This window comes from Neopsephotus bourkii, unplaced genomic scaffold, assembly GCF_033783945.1.
Source record: "Neopsephotus bourkii isolate Nb327-2 ecotype Australia unplaced genomic scaffold, CSIRO-AGI_Nbou_v1 NB_234, whole genome shotgun sequence".
Lineage (NCBI taxonomy): Eukaryota > Metazoa > Chordata > Aves > Psittaciformes > Psittacidae > Neopsephotus > Neopsephotus bourkii.
In genome coordinates this window covers 1,379,748-1,400,571 of record NW_026900744.1, presented here as the reverse complement: position 1 = coordinate 1,400,571, position 20,824 = coordinate 1,379,748, and the positions used below count along the sequence as shown (strand labels likewise).

Genomic DNA, 20,824 nt, shown 5'->3' with positions numbered 1-20,824 from the left:
TCCATCCCGAAGGGCGGGAAGCGCTCCTCGTCCTTCCTCACCTCAGAAGGCTCCTGCCTTGCTGCGACCCCTCACGGGAACGGGGGGCGGCGGTTCCCGCCCGCCGCCAGCGCAGCCCCCTGCCCGCCCGAGCTCCGCCCGCTCGCCGCCCCACCTCCCGCCCGGGTGCCGCCGGAGCCGAGGAGCCGGGCAGCCCGGCGGGTGACCGCCGCACCATGAGCGCCGAGTGCAGCAGCTACCTCAACGCCGACAAGGTGCTGGTGAGCGGGTTCAGCTGTCCGCGGACGGGCGGCGACGCCAGCGCCGTGTACTGCTGCGGCTTCCAGGACGTCAAGTACTGCTGCGATGACCCGCACAGCTTCTTCCCCTACGAGCACAGCTACATGTGGTGGCTCAGGTAGGGTGCTGCCCGGTCCCGCATGGCGGGTGGTGTGTGGAGGTTCGACGGCCCCCGGGGGTGAGAGACCTACGCTCGCCTGAGGGTTAGTTTCTGAGGGACTTGTAGCCTTTGTCCCGCTGAGAGTAGCGGCGGAGCTGCAGCTGCTGCCGAGAAAGAGTTCTGCTTGTGGCAGGGTGGTCTCTGACGGGAATAACGTGTGGTTTTGGGAAGGAAACGTCAGTGCCCGTGTGCAGAGCATCCCTCCGACTTTGAGTGTGAGGTGAGCTCCTGGCTCGGACGCTGAGCGTGTAAGATGCTTTGTGAATGAAGTTCCCGATGACTTCAGCTACTTTTCTGTGTGTTTTAAGGTCAAGCACTACATAACTTTCATCTTGGAAAGCGGCAGATAATCAGACTTGTGCTCTCCTGTGTCCATCTCTATATCCCAGGTCATCTCCAGCAGCGGCAGAGCTGCACACCCCCAGCCCGGCTGCTCTCTGTGCCCCATTCCTCTCAGGCTCTTCAGCGTCCACATGCCAGGGTGTTTGTACACGTCTGCCTGATGGACTTGTCTAATGGTTTTGGCTAATCCCTTTCTGGGCTTGCTTCTGCTGGCCACTTCTGCAGGTCTGGTGGCAGCAGTCACTACCTGCTTAAGACATATCCTTTACCCTGTATTTTATTGTTTCCTACTGTTTTTCTGGAGTACCCTCTAGCATTTGTATTGTGAGATTTGGTGAACAATTGCATGTTCTGTTTCTGCACAACGTTCAGAATTTTGTGTTTGGTGTCTCAGTTCGGAGCATTCATCCCTCCAAACTGAACAGCCTTAATCCTTTTGAGTTACCATTAAGGCAGATGCTATGTCCCACTGATCATTTTAGTTGCCTCTCATCCGTTTTGTGCTCCACAGTGCTGCTCTCAGAGGGACAATGTGGAGCTGCCCGCTCAAGGGGTGGGTGTAGCAAGGTTTTGCTACAGTGGCAAAATGCTGCCTTTAATCCTGCTCTCAAAATCCTTTTTGTTGGTGGCCAGCGCTTTGATGTCTTTGCCTGCTGGCACACATTGAGTGTGATTTCAGTGAGCTATCACTAATGGTTCTCAAACTTTTGTTGAGTTCAGAAGGGCTACATTCTGAACATTCGCTGTCATGTAGGCTTAGTTTTGTTTGTTTGTATATTACATTATGTATGCTGAAGCTCATCTACATCACTTTTGCCTGCTCACTCAGTTTTCAGCAAGTCTTGTAGCATTTGATTGCTTGCAGGGGCTTAGGATCATCAGAAACTCAGGTTTCATTGTTCTCCAGGTCATTGATGAAGACACTGAAGAAAGTCAGTCTCAGAACTGATCTCTGAAAGCTTTTTGTTCAAGACAATTCAGCCCTGTGCTTTATACTTTTAAGCAGCCTTGAATCTGTAACAAAACCTTTTTCCTAATCCTGCATCAGTTCAATCTTTTTAGACCCACTTTCAGTGTGGGGATTTTCCAAAGGCTTTTTGAAAAATCTGTCTGCTGGGTTCCTTTATCCATCTGCTTGTTGTCACATCGTGGACTCCAGCAGGTTAACAAGGCAGCATTTTCCACTTGTAGTAATGCTGACTCTATAATGAAAGATTTTGCCAGGAAGCAGTGAGTGCTGGCAGCTTCCTGAGAGCAGCGTGTGGTAATAAGATGGATGGGGGTAGCAGCTTCATTGTCAAAGGACTGGTTTCTTGTGTACAGGTAGGGTGATTCTGAGACAGACCTGGGAATCATGGCTTGGGGGTAAAAGTCAGGGTCAGATACAGCCCAGATGAGCTCAGTGCCCTGTTGTAATGGCCCTGATGCTGTGTTTATCTCTTGGCTTAATGGTACTATTCTCTTTTTTTACAGACCTTTCTGTCTTGCCAAAGGTGGGAATCAGATTTACTGGTCTGTAGTTCCTGGGTTCCCCTCTAGAACCCTGTTTTAGGCTGAAGTTACGTTCCCAAGCTACGAGTCCTCTGACAGTGTCCTCCCTGTAATGATGGGTTGCCTTGGGCAGCAGTTTTTCACTTTCACATGTGAATTCCTTCAGAGCTCTTGGGTAAATGCTATTGAGTACTGTAGGCTTGCTTTCATTTGATTAGTCTTATCTACTATTTAATGTATAGTTATTTAAAGCCTGGTTTGTCTGGTTAAAGTAGTCAGCTGAATGTGGGAAATCTCCCAAGCCATAGGCAGCTGTGACTGGCACAGAATTACTCAGCTTCTCTGGTGTGAGAAGACATCCCTGAGAGTCCTCTTTTACACTTTTCTCATTAAACAGTATCCATACTGTTTTAATGTTACATGATCTTTTTGCATAGTCTTGGGCTATTTTGGTCACAGGAAGCCTTCCCAAAATGGCAGAACTACTGAAAGATTAAGTTAGTTTTGCTCTTGCATCTGGATGAGATGTTGCAGTGAAGACTGTTAGAGCTTCATCTTTTCAGAAGGTACCTCAAAGAATTGAATCCTATGAGAGGCTTTAATGAAGCACCTCTGAAGGATCTTCCTTTACAAAGATTTTCTAGGGTCTGACAAGTTTGACTACTTGTCCTATACCTAGGCCATAAATTTGTGCCTAAACTTTGAAACTTAAGAATTTGTAGGTTTTTTTTCTCTCTGTGATGGCCTTAAGCTACTGAAAGGATCTGAGGAAACTGCAATTGATAGGGTTTTGGTTTAACTTCTGCCTGGTTTAACTTCTTTTGGTGCTTAACTTCTGCCATAACTGTGAAGAGATGAATAAATACAATTTACACCTCTAAGCAAAATTATAGAAGGGTTTTCCAATAACAAATCACAAAGTTTAGTTGCTAACACACTGGAAACCCTATGGTATTGCAGCACTTTGGAAACTGGATACATTTGTACATGATAGTTCCCTTAGGAGTTTAAGAAAAACATTAAAAACCCCACCATTTTCTTGTCTCTCAGAATGTTTTGGTGATCACTGCCTTGCTTGGCTTTGTTTCAGATCATTATTTATATCAGTATTTAACAACAATATATTAAAATACTTCAGATGCTTCTTATAGCCTTTGAGGACATGCTTTTAAGACTTGAAACCCTTAAGACTTAAAACTATTCAAGAGTTAGCCAAACCAACCAAGGTAAGTCTGGAGATTGAATGTACTGAGGAAGGGAAAGGAGCTGGAAGCTCTGATGGGGTAATTGTTGCAGGATTTGCTTTACTCCAGAACTTTAAGTTTCTCATTCTAAATTTGTCTTTGCTTGACTCGCCACTGATTTGAAAGCAGTGACTGAAATGAACTACCAAGTGGTTGGTGACATCTCGGGGATTATTTCTGTTTGGTGACACACCGGGCAGAATTTGAGGAAACTGTTGCCTATTTCTCTTGTGTTTTTCCTGCTGTGGGAGGTGTGTTGCCAGACCACTTAGCAGCCAGCTCTGACGGAAGCAGTTCATGCAATAACCAGCAGCCTAGGCAACCCGAAGCGATAGTTGCCTATGCTATTTTTTTTTGTCACCAAATCACTGCTGCCTGTACTATGTTCAGAGCTATATACTGCACTATTTCTTAGGAAAATGGAATCATCTTTCCCCTCCCACTCCTGCAAAAACTGCAGTATTTGACAAGTGCATCTTAATACCTGCTGTATTAGGAGCTGCTGGACAATCATAAATGACCTTTGAGCAGCTCTGACACATTTCATATTATCCTCTGAATTTATTATCTGTGATGCTATTAATTTCTCACTTATGCCTTTTTTGTTGATACTTAAATAGTATAGGTTTTGGGTTTGTTTTAGTTTTTGCCAAGATGCCTTTCCTGCATTTCTTGTGAAGCTGATCTCAGCAAAGAAGCGTGAAGAACATTTTTTTCTATCTCAGAAAGCCCATGGAACAGGGAAGGGAACATTAGGAAAAGTCAGGGGTGTACAGAATTCATAGACTCATAGAATCAGCTAGGTTGGAAAAGACCTTTAAGATCATCAAGCTCAATCAGAAGGTTGTGCAGCGTTTGAAACCACAAAATGCAGGTGCTGTAAAACACTAGTGAGCAGAACACTGAACAGAGCCATGTGCTGAGCATGTACATGCAGTTATCATGACATCTACTTATACTCCAAAGCTGAGTGGAGGAGGAGGAATGCTGGATGTGTGGTATCTGTACTGCTCTGTGATGCAGTTAGGTTCAGTCAGCACCTTTTTTGTTTCTCATTAGTATGCAATATTTTAGAATCATTTTGTCACTGTTCAATTAAGTTTTAGTTTGCAAATTTCATGGCTTCTTTCAGTATCAAATACAATTATAGTATCTATTTCAAATCCGTACTTTTTATAAGTTTCATGTCATATTACATACTCTATTAAAACTCTGGCAGGCCAAGTGCAGATTTTATTCAAAGTGCTTTACTAATGAATACTCATAGAACCATGATGACCCAATGCTGTAGCCTAGCTTTGCTGTGCAGATCTCCAGAAGTCTGTTTTATCTCTCCTGTATGCACATTCCTCCAGTCTCCTGGGAATATTTATCTGTTTGCTTTGCAAATACCATGTACAACATGTCGTTGCAACAGTGGCATTAGGAGCATCTGATTCATGCAGATCCAGATGACTTATGAGCATCCTTCCAATATATCAGTGGACATACTGCATCTGCTTAGTGATATTTAAGTTTTTCTTAACTGTTGTTGGTGCTGATAGACTAATTTATGGACTAAAAGTAACTGTAGGTGTGTGATGCTGGGCATCCACTGACAGAAATGTCAATGACCAGCATCTCTCTGGACAGCAGCCTGGGGAGTCCGCTGACGAAGTGGAGCCTCTCTGCTCAGTAAAGCCTTTGGCTGTGCAGAGATGTGTGGCAGTGCTGCAAGTGTGCGTGTTGTTGTGGCACTTGGTGCAGCAGGAACATCAGTGAAGTGTGTGGTATGACTTTGTTGTAGAAGGTTAATTGGGAGAGTTCTGTTCAGTCTGTGGGTCTTCTATCAAGCATCACTCATGTTTGAAAAGCTGTGTAAATGCTGCCAGGGTTACCCCTGGCCCTTCCTTGCTGTTTTTATGCTAGATCACCATTTTGGGGGTGGATGAGAAACTTGTTAATGCCAGATTTTGTTAATGAGATCACAGCTAGGGGCAAAAGTAACATTTTAGTTTGCTTGTTTAATGCCACACCCTGAAGCCTGTGAATAAAGTGGCCTTTAAACACCTAATGTTTAAGGTAAAGATGGGAAGAGGATAAAACATTTCCAGCAGGGACATTCCTAGATGGATATGCAGCACCATAGTAACTGCTGTACAATCTAAAGGACATGCTGAAGTGCTGTCTTTATTTTCAGAGGAAACTGATCATTAAAATGATCAAAGAACATCCTTATTTTGGGATTTTGCTTGTGATATCAGTTCTAACTTTTTTAAAAAAGAAAAGGTTATGTTCTGCCTGAGAAACTTGAGTGTTCAGAGCTGTGGAAGGCATACTAAATTTCTCTAAATTAAGCAACAACCCTCTACCTCTGAACTTTAACCTCAAATTAACCTTAAAGGACTTGCTAATATGTTTTGAGAGGTTGATGGCCTCAGCATGTTGAGAACAATCTGATGTTGAAATGTGATGTTTAAAAACAGTAAGTACAAACTGAACCTTAATTTCCAATTGATTTAGGAAGTGAGATCTGGGGTGTGTTTTGTTTTGTGATGCTGATCTCCGTGTTTTGGGTCATTTTTTCACATTGCTGCTGGAGCATGACAAATACTTAGTGGCATATAACCGATCCTAAGTCCTTGACCTGTACTGGGAAATAATGTAGAGTTCTTCAGGAACTGCTTTTCTTACCTTTGGCGTTTGTAACTCACAAAGCATCTTACACAACCTCTGTAGTAATACAGAAGATGTGTGTGCTATACAGTGCAGAACTGTCTTGTATCCTAAAACTGCATGGAGGAGAGCTACAACTAAGAAACAATAGATGCCCAAACAAAAACATACAATCATTAATATGTACTTAAACTATTCAGCTTTAAAACAGCTGACTCTGCTTAATGTTTGGATAATGGTGGGCACCTTCTTTTGTCCTGAACTGCAGACTGTTATTTAAATGGAATCTTAAAATAGAGCTAGTACAGACATGACAAAAAAGCGCCAAGTGCCTGTTTCTGAAGAGCCTTTGGGTTTCTATTACTTCCTCAAATAGATTCAGCTATGGAGATAATTCTTGGCTCAATGGCTGCTCACCTCAGCCTTCCGTAGGGTATTTCTTACGTTTTGTCCATTTGAGTCAAGGTGTTCTAAGAGAACATGCATAAGTAAGACCAGAACCTAGATGACATCTCTGACTCCAAGCTTATATTCAATTCCATAGTGAGCAGAATACTGCTTGCCTGTAAGTTTTGTTTGAGAAAAAAAAAAGAGGAAAAACTTGCTTAATATGTGCATATATACACAAACATATAAGAACACTCTAGTTCATGCAGATGATAAATACCATGGAAGATCTGTGTAAGGGTAAAGTTATTGTTTCAAGAACCAATCATTTTGCTCATAACAAATCATTTTAGTCATGCAAGGAGCTAAATGTTGCACAAACTTCATTAATGGATTGGACCAGTAACTGATGAGATTTGTATCTTAAAGTCACACTGATATCTGCTCATCTTAAGAGTTTCTCCTGTAGACATATCTGTCTCCTGGTGTTACGGGAGCTTGGAGAGAAGCTTTGCAGTAGCTCGAATGTAAAATTAATGAAAACATTCCAAGGCACAGTTCTTCTCATATCCCTATAAGGCCACAGTAGAATTGACTTCTCACTGGTAGTGATTCTGTATAAAGACATTTTTGTCACTAGAGGATGGAGTTTGTAGAATTTAAGACGTTCATCTCTCTTCTGTCCTTTCTGTATCTGTCAAAACTGTAAATATACCAGAATCATAATATAAGGATTCTCAGTCCTTGGATTCTTCTTCATCTGTGACCAAAAGGCTGCTGTTTAATTTCACCAGAAATCAGAGTCTTTGGCATGGGCTGTGGAATAGAGGACTGGAACGCTGTAGGCATCAAATGGCCCAGGAGAGGTTAGTAACTGATAGCTACACTATATTGCAGTCAGTTCCTTATTTCATTACAAGAATTTTCGAGTAGGAAAAGAAGGGTTGGAAATAAGGAAACTACTAAAGAGATTTCTGTATATACAGATACCATCTCACTGAATATTTATGGAAAAGTGTGAAGTAGCTTCTATCCTGCAGAAGTAGTATCTTGATAAAATCTACATATACAGCTATATGTTTGGCCTTCTGAATAATTAAGGTCCTGTGTAAATTCATTAATCTTTAGTCTTCCTTTTACCCTGATAAAGGTCATGGAAGAACTTCTCCAGTCTTGTTTGGTGGTTTACTGCATGCCTAGCATGAAGGCACAACAGTGATCACAGTACTGAACCCTCCTCTACAGAGCTCCTAACACAACTGAGCCATATGGCTTGCGCACTTTTCACTCTGTTTTTTACAGGCATGTCAGCCTTGGTGAGAAGCCTGTGGCAAACGTGCACTTTGCTTAAAGTGCTCTAACAGGCTCTTCTGGCAATAAAAATGACATTTCACACTTAAAATACAGCTTTAATAGTTATGATGTTTGAGAAAAGGAGACTCTATGGGCTGACTGATCTCTGGAATTCCTCTGTGTGCGCATGTGATACTTCTATCATACCATGCTTATCTGGGAATATGCACTGCATTGGAAAAGTTCTTGATCTCACTGATGCCAGTTACTGCATGGAATTATTTCTGGTTTTCATAAACACAGTTTAAATCAGACTCAGGATTACTATGCATAGATAAGAGGAAATGTCACCAAGGGCCAGACATCCAACTGCTGTGTAATGGCATTGATCCTTCTGAGGGCAATGAAATAATTCCAGTTTATGCAACATAAGTATTGAGCTCTAAACTTCTGAGTACAGTAAAATACATAGTCACTCCCCTACCTGAGTACAAGGAACCTCCAGGTATGATCCTGACCATTGTTTTAAAGGGTATCCCAGGCTGTTTGTGCACTTAATGTCTTTGTTTTTCCTCTCTTCTCAGTGTTGGAGCACTCGTGGGCCTGTCGATAGCAGCAGTGGTCCTCTTTGCTTTTATCATCACTGTGTGTGTTCTCTGTTATTTGTTTATCAGCACGAAGCCACGCAGCAAACTGGATACTGGTTTAAGCTTACAGATGGCAGGTAAGACCAGTTGTTATTGACATACACGATCTCCTGCAGAGATAAAGCCTTATTCTGTGTTTAAATGGAATCCAGCAGTGTGTATTTCTCATGGGGACCTCAAGATGTAGACAAACTATTCTGCTGTTTTGCCTTCTGAATGAAATGTATACCAAGTGCAAATAAAAAACATGAATGCGAGCTCAGTGTATTTATTTAGTAGAAGGAAGAGTAAAGCTTTGCAATAGTAAGAGTGCAACAAATAACTCTCTTTATTAGGATGAGGTCTAATAAGTTATTTGCTGTCAAGAGTACATAAACATACAGTAGTGATTTCATTCTAGGAATAAGAATCTCAAAAGAGATTTTAAGTGTATTTTCTTGTGACAGGGAGCGATCGTTCTTTTTTCTTTCTTTCTGACCTAGGATCCAGTCCAAATCTATGACTCTTTGCTTCAGTCCCAGTAATCCAAACCTTTGTGCCCAAACTATGTTGACAGACACCAGCAGGAGCAGTGCATGTAGCCAGCACTGATGTGGGAAAACCTGTGCTGCTGCTATATTTCACTACTTTTGCGGAATCTGACTGCATGTTTTGATGGCAAAAAGTTTCACCCTTTGTCTTGGACTTCCTGAATGTTTAAAAGTGGGTTTCCACATCCAGTAAAGCTGTAGGAAGTAAAGAGAATGTTGTACTTAATTAGGCCTTGGAAGTTGAAAAGGGGGAATAATGACCTATGAGTTACTGCAGTTATAGCCTATTATAAGCAGCAAGTCCTCTCCCGAGTGTCTAGTTGACACAGTCCACTTCATACCAAAATTGCTGTGTCTTGTTCTCCAAAGAATGCAGGCTTTTGTCTAAAAGTGTTTTGCAGGGCCATCAGGAAATGCAATGCCTTCCTTTGGAGCTGTATAAGCTAAGCAAGCTGCTGAAGTGGAAGTCACACATTCAGCAAACTGCTACTAATCTGCAAATTGAAAACTTCACACCATCCTGGAGAGAGTGGAAATCAGACCTGCTACCTAGAGCAACCTAAATAAACTTTTGGGTGGGATGAGCAAAATGCCTAGTGATCTTTTACAAGATGGTTATGTTCTAATTATAAACTGGCATTATGCTTTTGAACATGTTGCTGTTTAACTTCTTCCCTCAGGTTTTCCTGTTATGGCATCAGCTCTTGATCCATTGCCAGGACAGTAGTGCTGTTTTTCTCATGCTTTGTATTTTTATGCCAGACATGTTTGGCATATAAGGAGCTGGGAAGGAGGCAGGTGCTCATGCACCACTGCAGCCAAGTGATTTCATCTTTCTCTACAGACTTGAACCCTGCTGCAGAACCACATCCTGCTTGGGCATTAGAGATTATTCCTTTCTTCCTACCATGAGGTGAACAATGTCCCAAGCTTTCCCACTGATGACCCAGCATTTGTGTAGGTGTCCTGTCTCTCATGATTCCAGGTGTTATGACTCCAGGAAGCTGAGAGATTTTTGCTTTTTCCAAAACCTGTGTTGATTTGAGCTTTATTCAGCCTGCATTGCTTTGTATCTAAACACTGTTTTGACTTTGCTCTCATCCTGTGTTCTTTCACTTTTATTATTCTGCTTCTTTGGCTGCTCTGAATGACAGTTATTTTACATCTAAATTCTGGTAGCTTTAGCTGTTGATGAGGTGGGTTGCCAGAAATTGAAAGCCAGTCACTTTGCCAGGGTTGAGAAATCTTTGAAAATGTTGAAGGATTTCATTGACAAGCCTGAGTGCCTCCCTTCATCCTACCGGGTTTTCTTTTGCATGGTAGTCATGCAAGGGCTGAGTGTCTTACAAGATGACTGGTTAGCTGCTTTCAGGCCTGGGGAACAGTAAAAGCAGCCTCTTTTTTCCTCTTTCAGTTCTTCTGAGATTTGAGCATAATCATATATAGGCAATTAAAAATGAATTTAAAAAAATCGAAACAGTTTTTAGAAGCTGCAGAAAACGTTAGGCCTGAGGACCGTATATTGTAACTGAACTCAGCTCAGCCCTGCTTTTCTGGGCTAGCATAATCTGCTGTTCAGACAAAAGCTGCGTCACACATCAGGTGTTGTGCATCATCTGTCCCCTTGGAGCATTCAGAGAGCACTCATTCATAAAAGCAATATTTTTTATTATATTCAATTTCACTGATAATACATCAGCTCAGTTGGAGCTTTGTATTTCATTAAACATAAAATTGATTATTGTATGCCTTTCCTCCTTCATGTAATAGTAAAAGTTGGTCATTGTTCCGTGGGCTCATCCAAGATCTCCTAAATATGGAAATAGAATTGCTGACTTTTTTGCAGAAATGACTTCAAGATTGATCATGAATCTACCAATAGAGTGGATGTGCAGCCTGTGTTAAAGCTTCTGAGTTCAAAAAGTACATTGCCTGGAATTTGCCTGTATTTAGTCTTGAATAAATGGTCTTTGGTGGCATCAACACAGATGTTATATATGGGGTTCCTGAGTTAGCTAAGCATGTTGTTAGCCCTAGTAAATATTAGCATTTTAATCTGACTTGAATTTCATGAAAAATGAGCTCAGTCACTGGTGTAGATGAGGAGGAACTACTTAAATGTTAATAGTTCTACTCCTTTCTATTTGTAGTAGCATAGTGTAGAGTTGATCCCTTATGTGCAAGACTGTGACCAGGCAAATGAGAAGCTCCCATATGTCAAGGACTTTAGAATCTAGTTTTTTAACAGATCTACTATTTCTCAATAAAAAGCAGCAACATACTTGTAAGTATTTAAATGAAATCCTCTCCTTTATAGGCCACGTCTGAGCTCTTTATACATTATTTATTGTTTGCACTCTGCTTTAGGATGCGAGGTTCACCTAGGGTTTGGCTTGTGGGTTATAATGGTCTGCCTTTCTGAAGTGTCAAAGGACTTCAGTTTTAACTCTATCCTCACAGCTACATTTCCAAAGTAGGGAGAAGCTATTAGCCCCATCTCACAGAGACATAACTGCAGGGAAGTGTCATATTTTTAATGCTTTGTCAGTTCAGACATTAATGTCCAGTGGAATTTTCAAAGGGCATCACTAACCAGAAGCCCTTTGTCCTTTTGCTTATGATATGTCAAGAATAGCTTGACACAGAAATTTTGTGGTACAGAGAATTGAGCCACGCTTTTTGAGACCAAGGGGAGTATTCAAATCACTGGAGCATACTTTTTCTTAGTATAGTGAACTAGCTTTTTAGTCATAAAAGTTGCTCAGTGAGCTCTTTCTGAGAGAAAGGATTTTTTCATTGTTTCTCTCATTTGAAGGCTAGAGAACTACGAAAGTGTTTCTTGGTAAATAAAAGCCCCAAAGAAATCCAAGCCCCGAGAATGCAAACTTTATGGATTTTCCCAAGGTGAAAGGGAATTTGGTCATCCACTTTGTCCTCCTCCTAACCAAAAAGCTTCTCTTTATGCAAAAGGTTTATCCCCTTTAAAAGGTAGGGAACTAGGGAGTCTCAAGATTGCAAGTGTTTTGTTAAGGCTGAGTGAACAATGCTAGAGCATCTAGGGAGATGAGGAGGACTGAGTCAAGATGGCATAATTGGCAGGAGAGGAGAGATAAGCAAGCAGAAAAGGAAGAATCTAGAAGGATATCTGCTGCTCAGCTCTGGGAAAGAATGCACATGCTGCTCAGCTCTGGGAAAGAATGCACATCTCTGGGAAAGATGTGCTTCTCTGGACCATGCAGCTGATGAGAGAGGAGTGGTTATCTCTGCTGGCCCCTTAGAATGGGTTTTGCTGCCAGAGGTAAAAAGGTAGATAGAGACTTCCCTCCTTGGTGACCCAAACGGTTTGTAAACGCATTTTCTGAGTTGTCCCTGTGTTTCAGCCAGAATTAGTGCAGGAGGACCTTTGGGGTGAGGTGTCCTATACCACTGCTAAGTGAGAACAGCAAATTAGATTTTATGATGGTAACTAACATTTTCCTTTAAAGCTTAGCACAAGAAGACCTCTCTAATGCATTCAGAGTCAGACAGCAGGGACCTTTGGGTTGGAGTGTGAAGAGAACTGTGGCCTTCTAAATTACTCATAAGTGCTGGGGAAAAATGTTCTTTAATAGAAGAGATTAATTCTGTGTTTTTACACAGCAGTGACATCATAGTATGCAAAAGTTCATGGTTTCATTTCATAAGGAAAAACTCAACTCAAAAGATAGCCGGATGACCTTCCTGTCCCTATTTCTTTCCTTAATTAAGATTCCTCACGGGACACTCTTCAAATATACGAAATATTCAAATATTTTGATGAAAAAGCACTGAACACTCACATTCTTCTACTTAGCTCTGTTAGTTATCTGACTGTTGGTTCTGAAACCAGCGAGGTGCTGTCTGAATTCAGTGACACTGTGCTTGTGTTTTGGAGTGTGCATTGATAGCTTTGCTTTCTAGGCTCATCAGTAATTTCCACTGTGTGGTCTTTCTGCAGCTGGCCTTAAATTTTCCCTGGTTAGGCTACCTTTTTCTTTGCCAGCCATCTGCCTCAGGTACTTGTATATGGGGAAAATCAGCCAAATGGGCTCAACTTTTAGAAGAAAAATAAATCCAAGCTCCCTGCCCCCAAGATTATTTATTTTCCTTTAGGAAATAAGGAACTTTCCTATTTTGGAGCTGGGAATTCAAATTTAGTGGAAGGGTCGAATTAGCTCGAAGTTCTATAGCTAGGAAAGATTAGGTCTGGAAATGTTTAAATTGGACTTGTTAGCTTTTACATTTCCTAAACTTTCTTGTAACAGTGAGGCTTTTGCAGCTCATTAAGTCTGGTTTTATACTGCAAAGATACCCATAGATGCTGTAAACTGGTTTAGATATGAAATGAAGACAGAACTCAAAACCAGGCTTCCTCTTATAGCTGATTTGGAATTTGATAGTTCTGCTTTTTGGGTTTCTTTTGATCACAGCTGAACTAACTCACTGAAAAGACTTGGTTTCAACTAAAATCTTGGCTTAAATATTATTTTACAGAGTTTTTGAACTGTCAAACTATCACATTCCAAACTGCAAGGTTTTTTCAATTCAAACAAAATAAAATGTAGCTTTCGAAACCCTTCAAAACTAAGTAATACCTTTGCCTAATTTGCTTGGTTCCTTTTTATTTTTTAAATGAAAATACTAAAATTCTCAACTATTCAGCCCTTTTGGTTACAGGAACTTTTTTTAATCCCTTCCCCACAAGCTTCCTTGGACAGAAGCACCCTGCCTAGTTATGCTTCTCTCTCCTCTTTCTTTCTCTTTCATCTCTGTGTTGCCCAAGCAGTGGGAAACTGGAAAATGAGGTCAGACAGTGCTGGACTCAAGGCTAATGGGAAATACGGGGAGCCAGGCATGGGGAGAAGACTGATGAGATCCATAAGGAGACTTAGATGAGAAGGTGGAGCAAGGAGAAGTTTTGGAGCCAGTAGCTACAGAAGAAACTTCAAGGGCCTGGGTGCACCTGGGAAGGTGTGGAAGAAGGATGGGGCTAATGGGGTAGAGAGAAGCAGGGCAGGAAAGCAGGCGTCTGTCAGTGGCCTGGTAGGATGTTAATGAACTGTTACTTATTTTAACCTTTGAAGCTGTGCTCTGTAAAACAACACTCGACTACTACTGAGCTTCAAAGTCCAACACTGAAAAGATGGGAGATGCCAGAACTGAACTTTCCCTGGACAACAGGAGAAATGCCTAATTAAAAATTGCTTTATTTGCAATTTTTCCCTTTAATCTTTCTAAAACTAAGGGTTACGCTTCTTTCATGCCAAGACAAGTTGTGAGCCTCCCCCCATGCAGTGCTTTGGGGTCATTGGATGGAAGGTGCAGTGAAAGCAATAGTGACTGATCGCGTTTGGAGCAGGATGAACGTTTGAGATTTCTGATCTATTTTCTTGAATCCAGGAAGTTTTTCTGCCATTCCTTTAAGGAGACACTCTGATATCCTGCTATAAGTCCTTCATATACCGCAGGACTGTACCTTATGTTAGTTTTCATCTTAATGTTTATTCCTTTTTAACACAAGTTATTAATTGCAGCCTCCCAGAGGCTTAGGAGCAGAAAGTGGAATAGCTCTAGTTTATCCCATCCTCTAAAAACTGTAGAGAAAGATTCTAGGAGCTGTGTTTCCTCTGGTACATCTGTATATTACTACACAACTGAAGGAAGAATAATGCTGTTAGTTTTACTAAAAATGCTTTTGTTTTACAGACAGTGAGACCAGAGGGAGTTCAATATGTTAAAAAAAACCAGAGGCACTGGATGGATTCTACCAATGGTGTCATGAAAATAGGTACAGTGAGAACATTTATTTTTCCTCTTACTCTATTGTATTTGTATACCCTCTGATTTGTTTTATATGTGGTGATGCAGATAATGATAAGCATTTTTCAAAATGCCATGAACCTTTATGTGGGTTTTTAGGTTTCTGAAAAGCACTAGCAAACTGCCTATGATTTGAGTCCTTATATATGATTCTATATCATACAGTCCTTAGACATTGCCCTGATGCTGACCTTGCACAGGAGTATCTGCAGAGACTTGAACACAGTCCCCCCACAGAGAAATCTCTTCTTACTGATTTACTTGTACATGAATATTCAATCATGGCTGTGTGCACCAGAGATTACATTCCCCTTATTCTGCCTTTGGCCTTTTCCTGATGCTGTCCTGGATGTACCACAGCATATTAAGGAGGCAGCCCTTCTAACTTATCATTTAAAACAAATTGTTTAATGATGAACTTCTAGAAAGACTCCTGTGTGACCAAGGGTAAAAGCAGAGAACTGTCTGGTGGGTCGTTTAGGTTAGCATCCCCTGCTTCCTGGGGATGCTACCTACAAGTGCTGAGTCAAGTCTCATAAGGGACTGAAAAGTATTGTCTTGCAAAAAGTGAAGTTTCATATACTGATTGGATTTTTGTGCTGAAATCATGTTTGAAGATCAAACTGCCTATGGCACAGACCATGCAAAATAGTATTTAAAATGTATGCCAGTACAGGTGAATTCTACTTCAGACTTAAGAGGAATTTATGAATAATGCAGAATACTTCAGATGGCATAAAACGTGCATCTTACTTTCTGTGGGAGGTGAAAGCTCATGGCTAAACAGCCACAGAACGTGAGAATAGCTGTACATCAGCAATGTCTGTCACAGGGGAAGCAAAAAGAAGTGGGCTTGTTTGCTCAGCAGCTGTTAGATGAACAGGAAAATAAATGTGCCAGAGTTCCTTGCTTTGTGTCTTTTCTCTTGTACCCTTAAAAAGAAAGCCACCCTGTGCATTGTAAGTGCAAATGCATCTTTCTCAAGCACTCTTTTATTATCAGCATAGTAGGTTGGTTTGGGCTGCTTGTCCTCATGCAAATACTTCAGTGTAACAAAAACTCATTTTCAAACATCTAACCCACCTCCACACCTATTTTTTCTTACTGCTGTTGCAAATGAAATGGCTTGTGGAAGAAAAATGCCACGGGAAGACTAAAAAGGATCCTGCAGTCAGAAAGCAGTCTGTGGTGAGAAAATCCCAAAATATCTGAGGCAGGCGCTAAGTGCTGAGCTGAGACCTCAGTTCAGGTCTGTGAATGTGACATTGCTTTCTCAAGGCCGTGAGCCTTTCATTTCCTCATGCTTCAACTTGCCTGTCTTCCATCATGTCATAGAGACTAATGTTTATGAAGTGCCCTGAAGTGTAGCCTGCACTATTGCTTGCAGGGAGCGAACTGCAAGGCCAGTTGCAGAGGATTTTATTGTAGGGGTTTGAATGCACATTACCTATAAGGACCAAAACAATGAGAAGCTTGTTTTTGTGGATGAATTATCCAATATTTTTTTTGTTGGCAAAATGAAGCTGGTATTGTCATGAAGACTCAAAGTACTTGAGACTTTTCGGGCTACATTCAGGAAAACTATGCCCTTAGCCTGTGAGCCTTTTTGCTTCCAGACCAAGAATGGAACAGCTGGGAACTTTCTGTGAAAATGAAATGGGAGGCAAAGATTTCTTCTGAACTTCAACAGATTATCCCATAAAGTGTTGGTAGAAATTCCAGATCTCTACCTGTTTTCTATCCTTTGCTTTTCATGTAGTCTGCTTGTTGAAGATTTCATGCCCTCACCTGTTACGGAGAGCCACAGTGCAGTGATAAGCCAGAAAGTCCACCAGTGGCTGCAAGCCTTCCACTGCTGTGAGAAAGCTCCATGTGGCAATTAGATCTGATTTAGCATGTGCACTTCCTCTGCCAAATTCACAGGGTTTTAATGAGGAAGAGGACCCCCTACACCCTTGCAGCTGATGTAGCTCAGCACACAATTCAAGTCTGTTTGCATGATCTTTCTTTCCAGCAAAATGGCAAATGCAACTCTTAGCTTTGAAAAGGGAAAACAGAGGAAGGAGGCAGCTGGAAGCATCGCTTCTAACTTGGAGTGGTAATATATCAAATTATTAAGCAATCGAGTTATGCATAAAGAAAAACCTAACACAGATCTCATGAAGGCAAATCATGACAAACCAGTCTAATTTCTCTCTTTGTCAAGATAATTTTGCCTGTCAGAGGAGTGGGAACAAGTGGTTCATAAAGACTACAGGTCTTTATGAACAGGCAGGCAAAGACAAGTTTTCTGTGGCTCATTCTCAAACACATTTTCAGAGGGAAGGATGTCTTGGTACTCCATCCCAGTTGAGTACTAAGAGCTTGGCTGAAGGACTAAAGAGCATATGTATAAAATTTATGATGGCACCACCCTGAGAGGGGTTGCAAGCCTTTGAGGGTAAAACTGCCTTTCAGAGTTGTCTCAGTGCCCTGGAGAAATGGTTTGAAATCAAAAAGGTGAAGTACAATAAAGATAAAAGCAAAGTGCTGTGTTTAAAAAGGAGAAATCAAATCCTCAAATATACCTAAAGGAGATTAACTAAGGAGGGGGGGGAATATCTTGGGGTTTACAGTATGCCATACACAGAATATTGATGTTCTGGGGTCTTTTAGTCTGCTGTATCAAAGAAGGGAACTGTATATAGGATGTAAGGTAGTAATTTGTTCCAGTTAGTGCTGGCAGCGTCTCTATCAGTAATGCTTTTAGGTATTGACATACTGGAGAAAAGAGAAAACTGAGGTAAAATATTTAGGTTTTTGAATGGCAGGACAGGCTTAAGCATAGAAAAGATGAGTGACAGTGTTCAGTTATGTAGAACAGGACAGTGAGTATCCTTCATGGATGTGGCAGGAAGGGTAAGTACTGTGCTGAATTTCACTTTGAAGTAGATCCAGATTTAGTGATAGAAAATCTTCCAAGCTATAAGGGCAGTAGTAGTACTGGACCAGCCAATGAGGCAACTTGTGGGACGTTCTTCCAAGGGTATCTTGAACAGGTTAGACTGAAGGATCTCTTCAGCCTTTGTGTGGGGCTGTGAATTAGCCCCAGGGATCCCATAAGCCACATCAGTAACCCCTGGCTTTCGCTAGACTTCCAGGTCTGGGAAGGAAATATGTGTCAAGCTGCTGTGAGTAGCGAGAGTCTTGGATGCTGTGTCAGGCTGTGTGTGGAACTGGCCCTAGTCTGGAGAAAAAGTGATGGCCATAATAGGAATGTCTGAGATCCCTTCTGATATGGTATTTAAGCAGAAATGCTGTATGCAGGGATAGACTATTTCAGTTGTAAGGGACCTACAGGAATCATCTAGTCCAACTGCCTGACCCCTGCAGTGCTGCCCAAAACCTAAAGCAAAGTATTAAGGGCATTGTTAAAATGCCTCTTAAACACTGACAGGCTTGGGGCAATGACCACTGCTCTAAGAAGCCTGTGCCAGTGCTTGACCACCCTCTTGGTAAAGAAATACTTCCTAATGTCCAGACTAAACCTCCCATGGTGCAGCTTTGAACCATTCCCACTGATATGATGTTATTGTATACCAAGAAGAGGTCACAGGATCATGAAATCACAGAATGTTTTGTGTTGGAAGGGACCTTAAAGCTCATCCAGTTCCAGCCCCCTGCCACGGGCAGGGATACCTTCCATTAGAGCAGCTTGCTCCAAGCCCCTGTGTCCAACCTGGCCTTGAACACTGCCAGGGATGGGGCAGCCACAGCTTCTCTGGGCACCCTGTGCCAGCGCCTCAGCACCCTCACAGGTCACTTCCTCAGAAAGGTGTACAGAGCAATGAGGTTGCTCCTCAGCCTCCTTTTCTCCAACCTAGACAAGACCAAGGTCGTTAGCCACTCCTCACAGGACATACCTTCCAGCCCTTTCATCAGCTTTGTTGCCCTCCTCTGGACTCGGTTACCTTAATCCTTCTTAAATTGTGGGCGCAAGGCCTACACACAGTACTCAAGGTGAGGCTGCACCAAGTCTAAATACAGAAGGATGATCAGCTCTTGCCTGGCTGGTGATATTGTATTTAACACAGCCCAGGATGTGGTTTGCCCTCTTGGCTGCCAGGGCAGGCTGCTGACTCATGCTGAGCCTCCTGTCAACCTGATGGCAATACTGGGGGAGGGTACAAATCTAAGTTTATATGTATGTCTTGTGTGGTTTTATTTAGGTTGGTCAGAAACATATAACTATCCCCAACACCTTAAGCAGCATAAAATCTAGAATCTACAGACATATCACTGATAACTCCGATAAGCATCATTCTTCTCGATGAAATGGCATTGGAAGTGATGTTCTTTGCTGGTTGTGGTGCTGTTTGCTGCTAGTTGCCATCTGCCTTGAAATCCAAGATTTCACACTTCAGAACTTCTGTCGGTAGCTGAATTTGCTGAGATTTTCTGGCTAGACTTCAGTGCATGTCCCTTGTTTTTTGCCTATCCAGACAATCTGCTTCTAAACCCAGCTGTACCAGCAGCTGTTGTGCTTCACCTCAGAACCAATCCTGTTTTAATGAGCAGTGGAGTGATTTCTTTGTATAGAAATCCTTCAGGTGTAGTCTGGAATATGTTTTGGTATCCTTCAGGATTAAAGGCACGCATTGTGAGTATGTCTATCATTAAAAAAAAGAAAAGAAAAAATGTATGGAAAAATGTAGATATTAATGGTGCATATTCCAGGAGGCACTGCATAGAAATGTTAGATGAAAGACACATCTGCTAAGCCTTTTGTTTTGTTTTGTTCTAGCACCATTGTGCCTTGAGCCTTCACATGTAAGGTGAAATCCTCACTTTCACAGAGGAGAAGCAACAGCAGATCTACCCGTCCACATACATCCACAGAGGAGCCATTTAGTGTTTCATGGTTGTAGGGATGCCCTTCAGAGGTGTAATTTTTTGCATGATAAAGTAATGAGATGCTTGGAAATAAGTGATGCCAGTGAAACAGATTGAACTGTGTGGTTTGTTCTAGATTTATTTGCAGGATCTCCTTAACAATTCTGCTGTGCAGCACCGTTAAAAGGTCTTCCTCTGATCAGGCTAATTCTACACTCTGATTGGTATTTTGCAGATAGAGAGCTGCATCCTTTCCAAGGCCCTCACCAAAACAAGCTGTTGACAAAGCCAAGTGGCTTGAAGAGATTTCCTGAGCCACAAGGATGGACTGTGACTGTAAGCCACAAGAACCTGACCCACTCTTTCAGAGGAGTTTCCTGGCTGTTACAACCACTGTTGATAACCAGAGGCCAATGTAAAGCTGTGCCAGGATATGTATTTGTGTATGGTTGCAGTACTGAGAAGTAGTAAACTTTGATTTGCACACACCAGCTCCTGCTGCTAGTCATTTTCATGTAAAATGTTGTCTTTACCCTGTGCAGTTCCACTGAGATAACACAGTTGTCAAGCAGAGCAATTTAGCACACCATGTTGACCAAGCTTTGTTTTAAGCTTTCCCTGTATGCTGTCTTCATGTGGTGTCTCAGGAATGTGGTTGTTTTTTAGCTAAGTGTAATTGTTCCGTGTACCAACAGATGTGAACGCAGTACCTCAATAAAATCTGGCATTTGCTGTGTTGTATTCTTAATGTATTGTTTTCCCTCACCTAAAATCATGTTGATGGAAGAATTTTCCAACGAAGTAGTGAGGTTTTGCAGGGAAGTTTTTTATTTCAGTAGCTGTTTTCACTGGAAACAGTAAACACTGAGATGAGTTGAAATGAATATCCACAAATGTTCTGCAGGTTCTACATCGAAATATGTTGGAATATTGATTTTGAAGCAAGTGTTAAAATTTTTTCAATAGTATTCCTGTTTGGAGCATTCCTTTGTCAATGCTGAAATTTCTTCAGGTAATCAAAGGGCTCTAACTGCACATTTTATTTCTCCAGAAGTCTTGGGAATAACCAGCATAGTCTTAGCTGTT

The 20,824-nt window shown here is 41.7% G+C and overlaps 1 protein-coding gene across 4 annotated transcripts; it reads left to right on the top strand.

The window, feature by feature from the left end:
• The first annotated feature begins 32 nt into the window (after positions 1-32).
• On the top strand, positions 33-20,455 carry SHISAL2A (shisa like 2A). Of its 4 annotated transcripts, XM_061344806.1 has the most exons (5): positions 50-397; positions 8,436-8,575; positions 14,753-14,834; positions 19,650-19,810; positions 19,974-20,455. In XM_061344806.1, exons 1-3 carry the CDS (start codon positions 216-218, stop codon positions 14,782-14,784), a joined length of 354 nt encoding a protein of 117 aa, XP_061200790.1. In that variant the 5' UTR covers positions 50-215; the 3' UTR covers positions 14,785-14,834; positions 19,650-19,810; positions 19,974-20,455. The 4 variants fall into 4 exon arrangements, with proteins under 4 accessions (XP_061200792.1, XP_061200790.1, XP_061200791.1 ...); XM_061344808.1 differs by lacking the exon at positions 19,650-19,810 and having other exon boundaries at positions 33-397; positions 8,526-8,575; positions 19,974-20,452; XM_061344807.1 differs by lacking the exons at positions 19,650-19,810; positions 19,974-20,455 and adding an exon at positions 15,032-17,462.
• Positions 20,456-20,824: the final 369 nt, after the last annotated feature.

What these genes read in the sequence shown, in the direction of transcription:
- SHISAL2A (XM_061344806.1), top strand. Translation starts at nt 216, where the DNA reads ATGAGCGCCGAGTGCAGCAGCTACCTCAACGCCGACAAGGTGCTGGTG. An exon ending in AGCTACATGTGGTGGCTCAG is followed by an intron (nt 398 to 8,435) that starts GTAGGGTGCTGC and finishes CTCTCTTCTCAG; the next exon opens with TGTTGGAGCACTCGTGGGCC. An exon ending in TTTAAGCTTACAGATGGCAG is followed by an intron (nt 8,576 to 14,752) that starts GTAAGACCAGTT and finishes TTTGTTTTACAG; the next exon opens with ACAGTGAGACCAGAGGGAGT.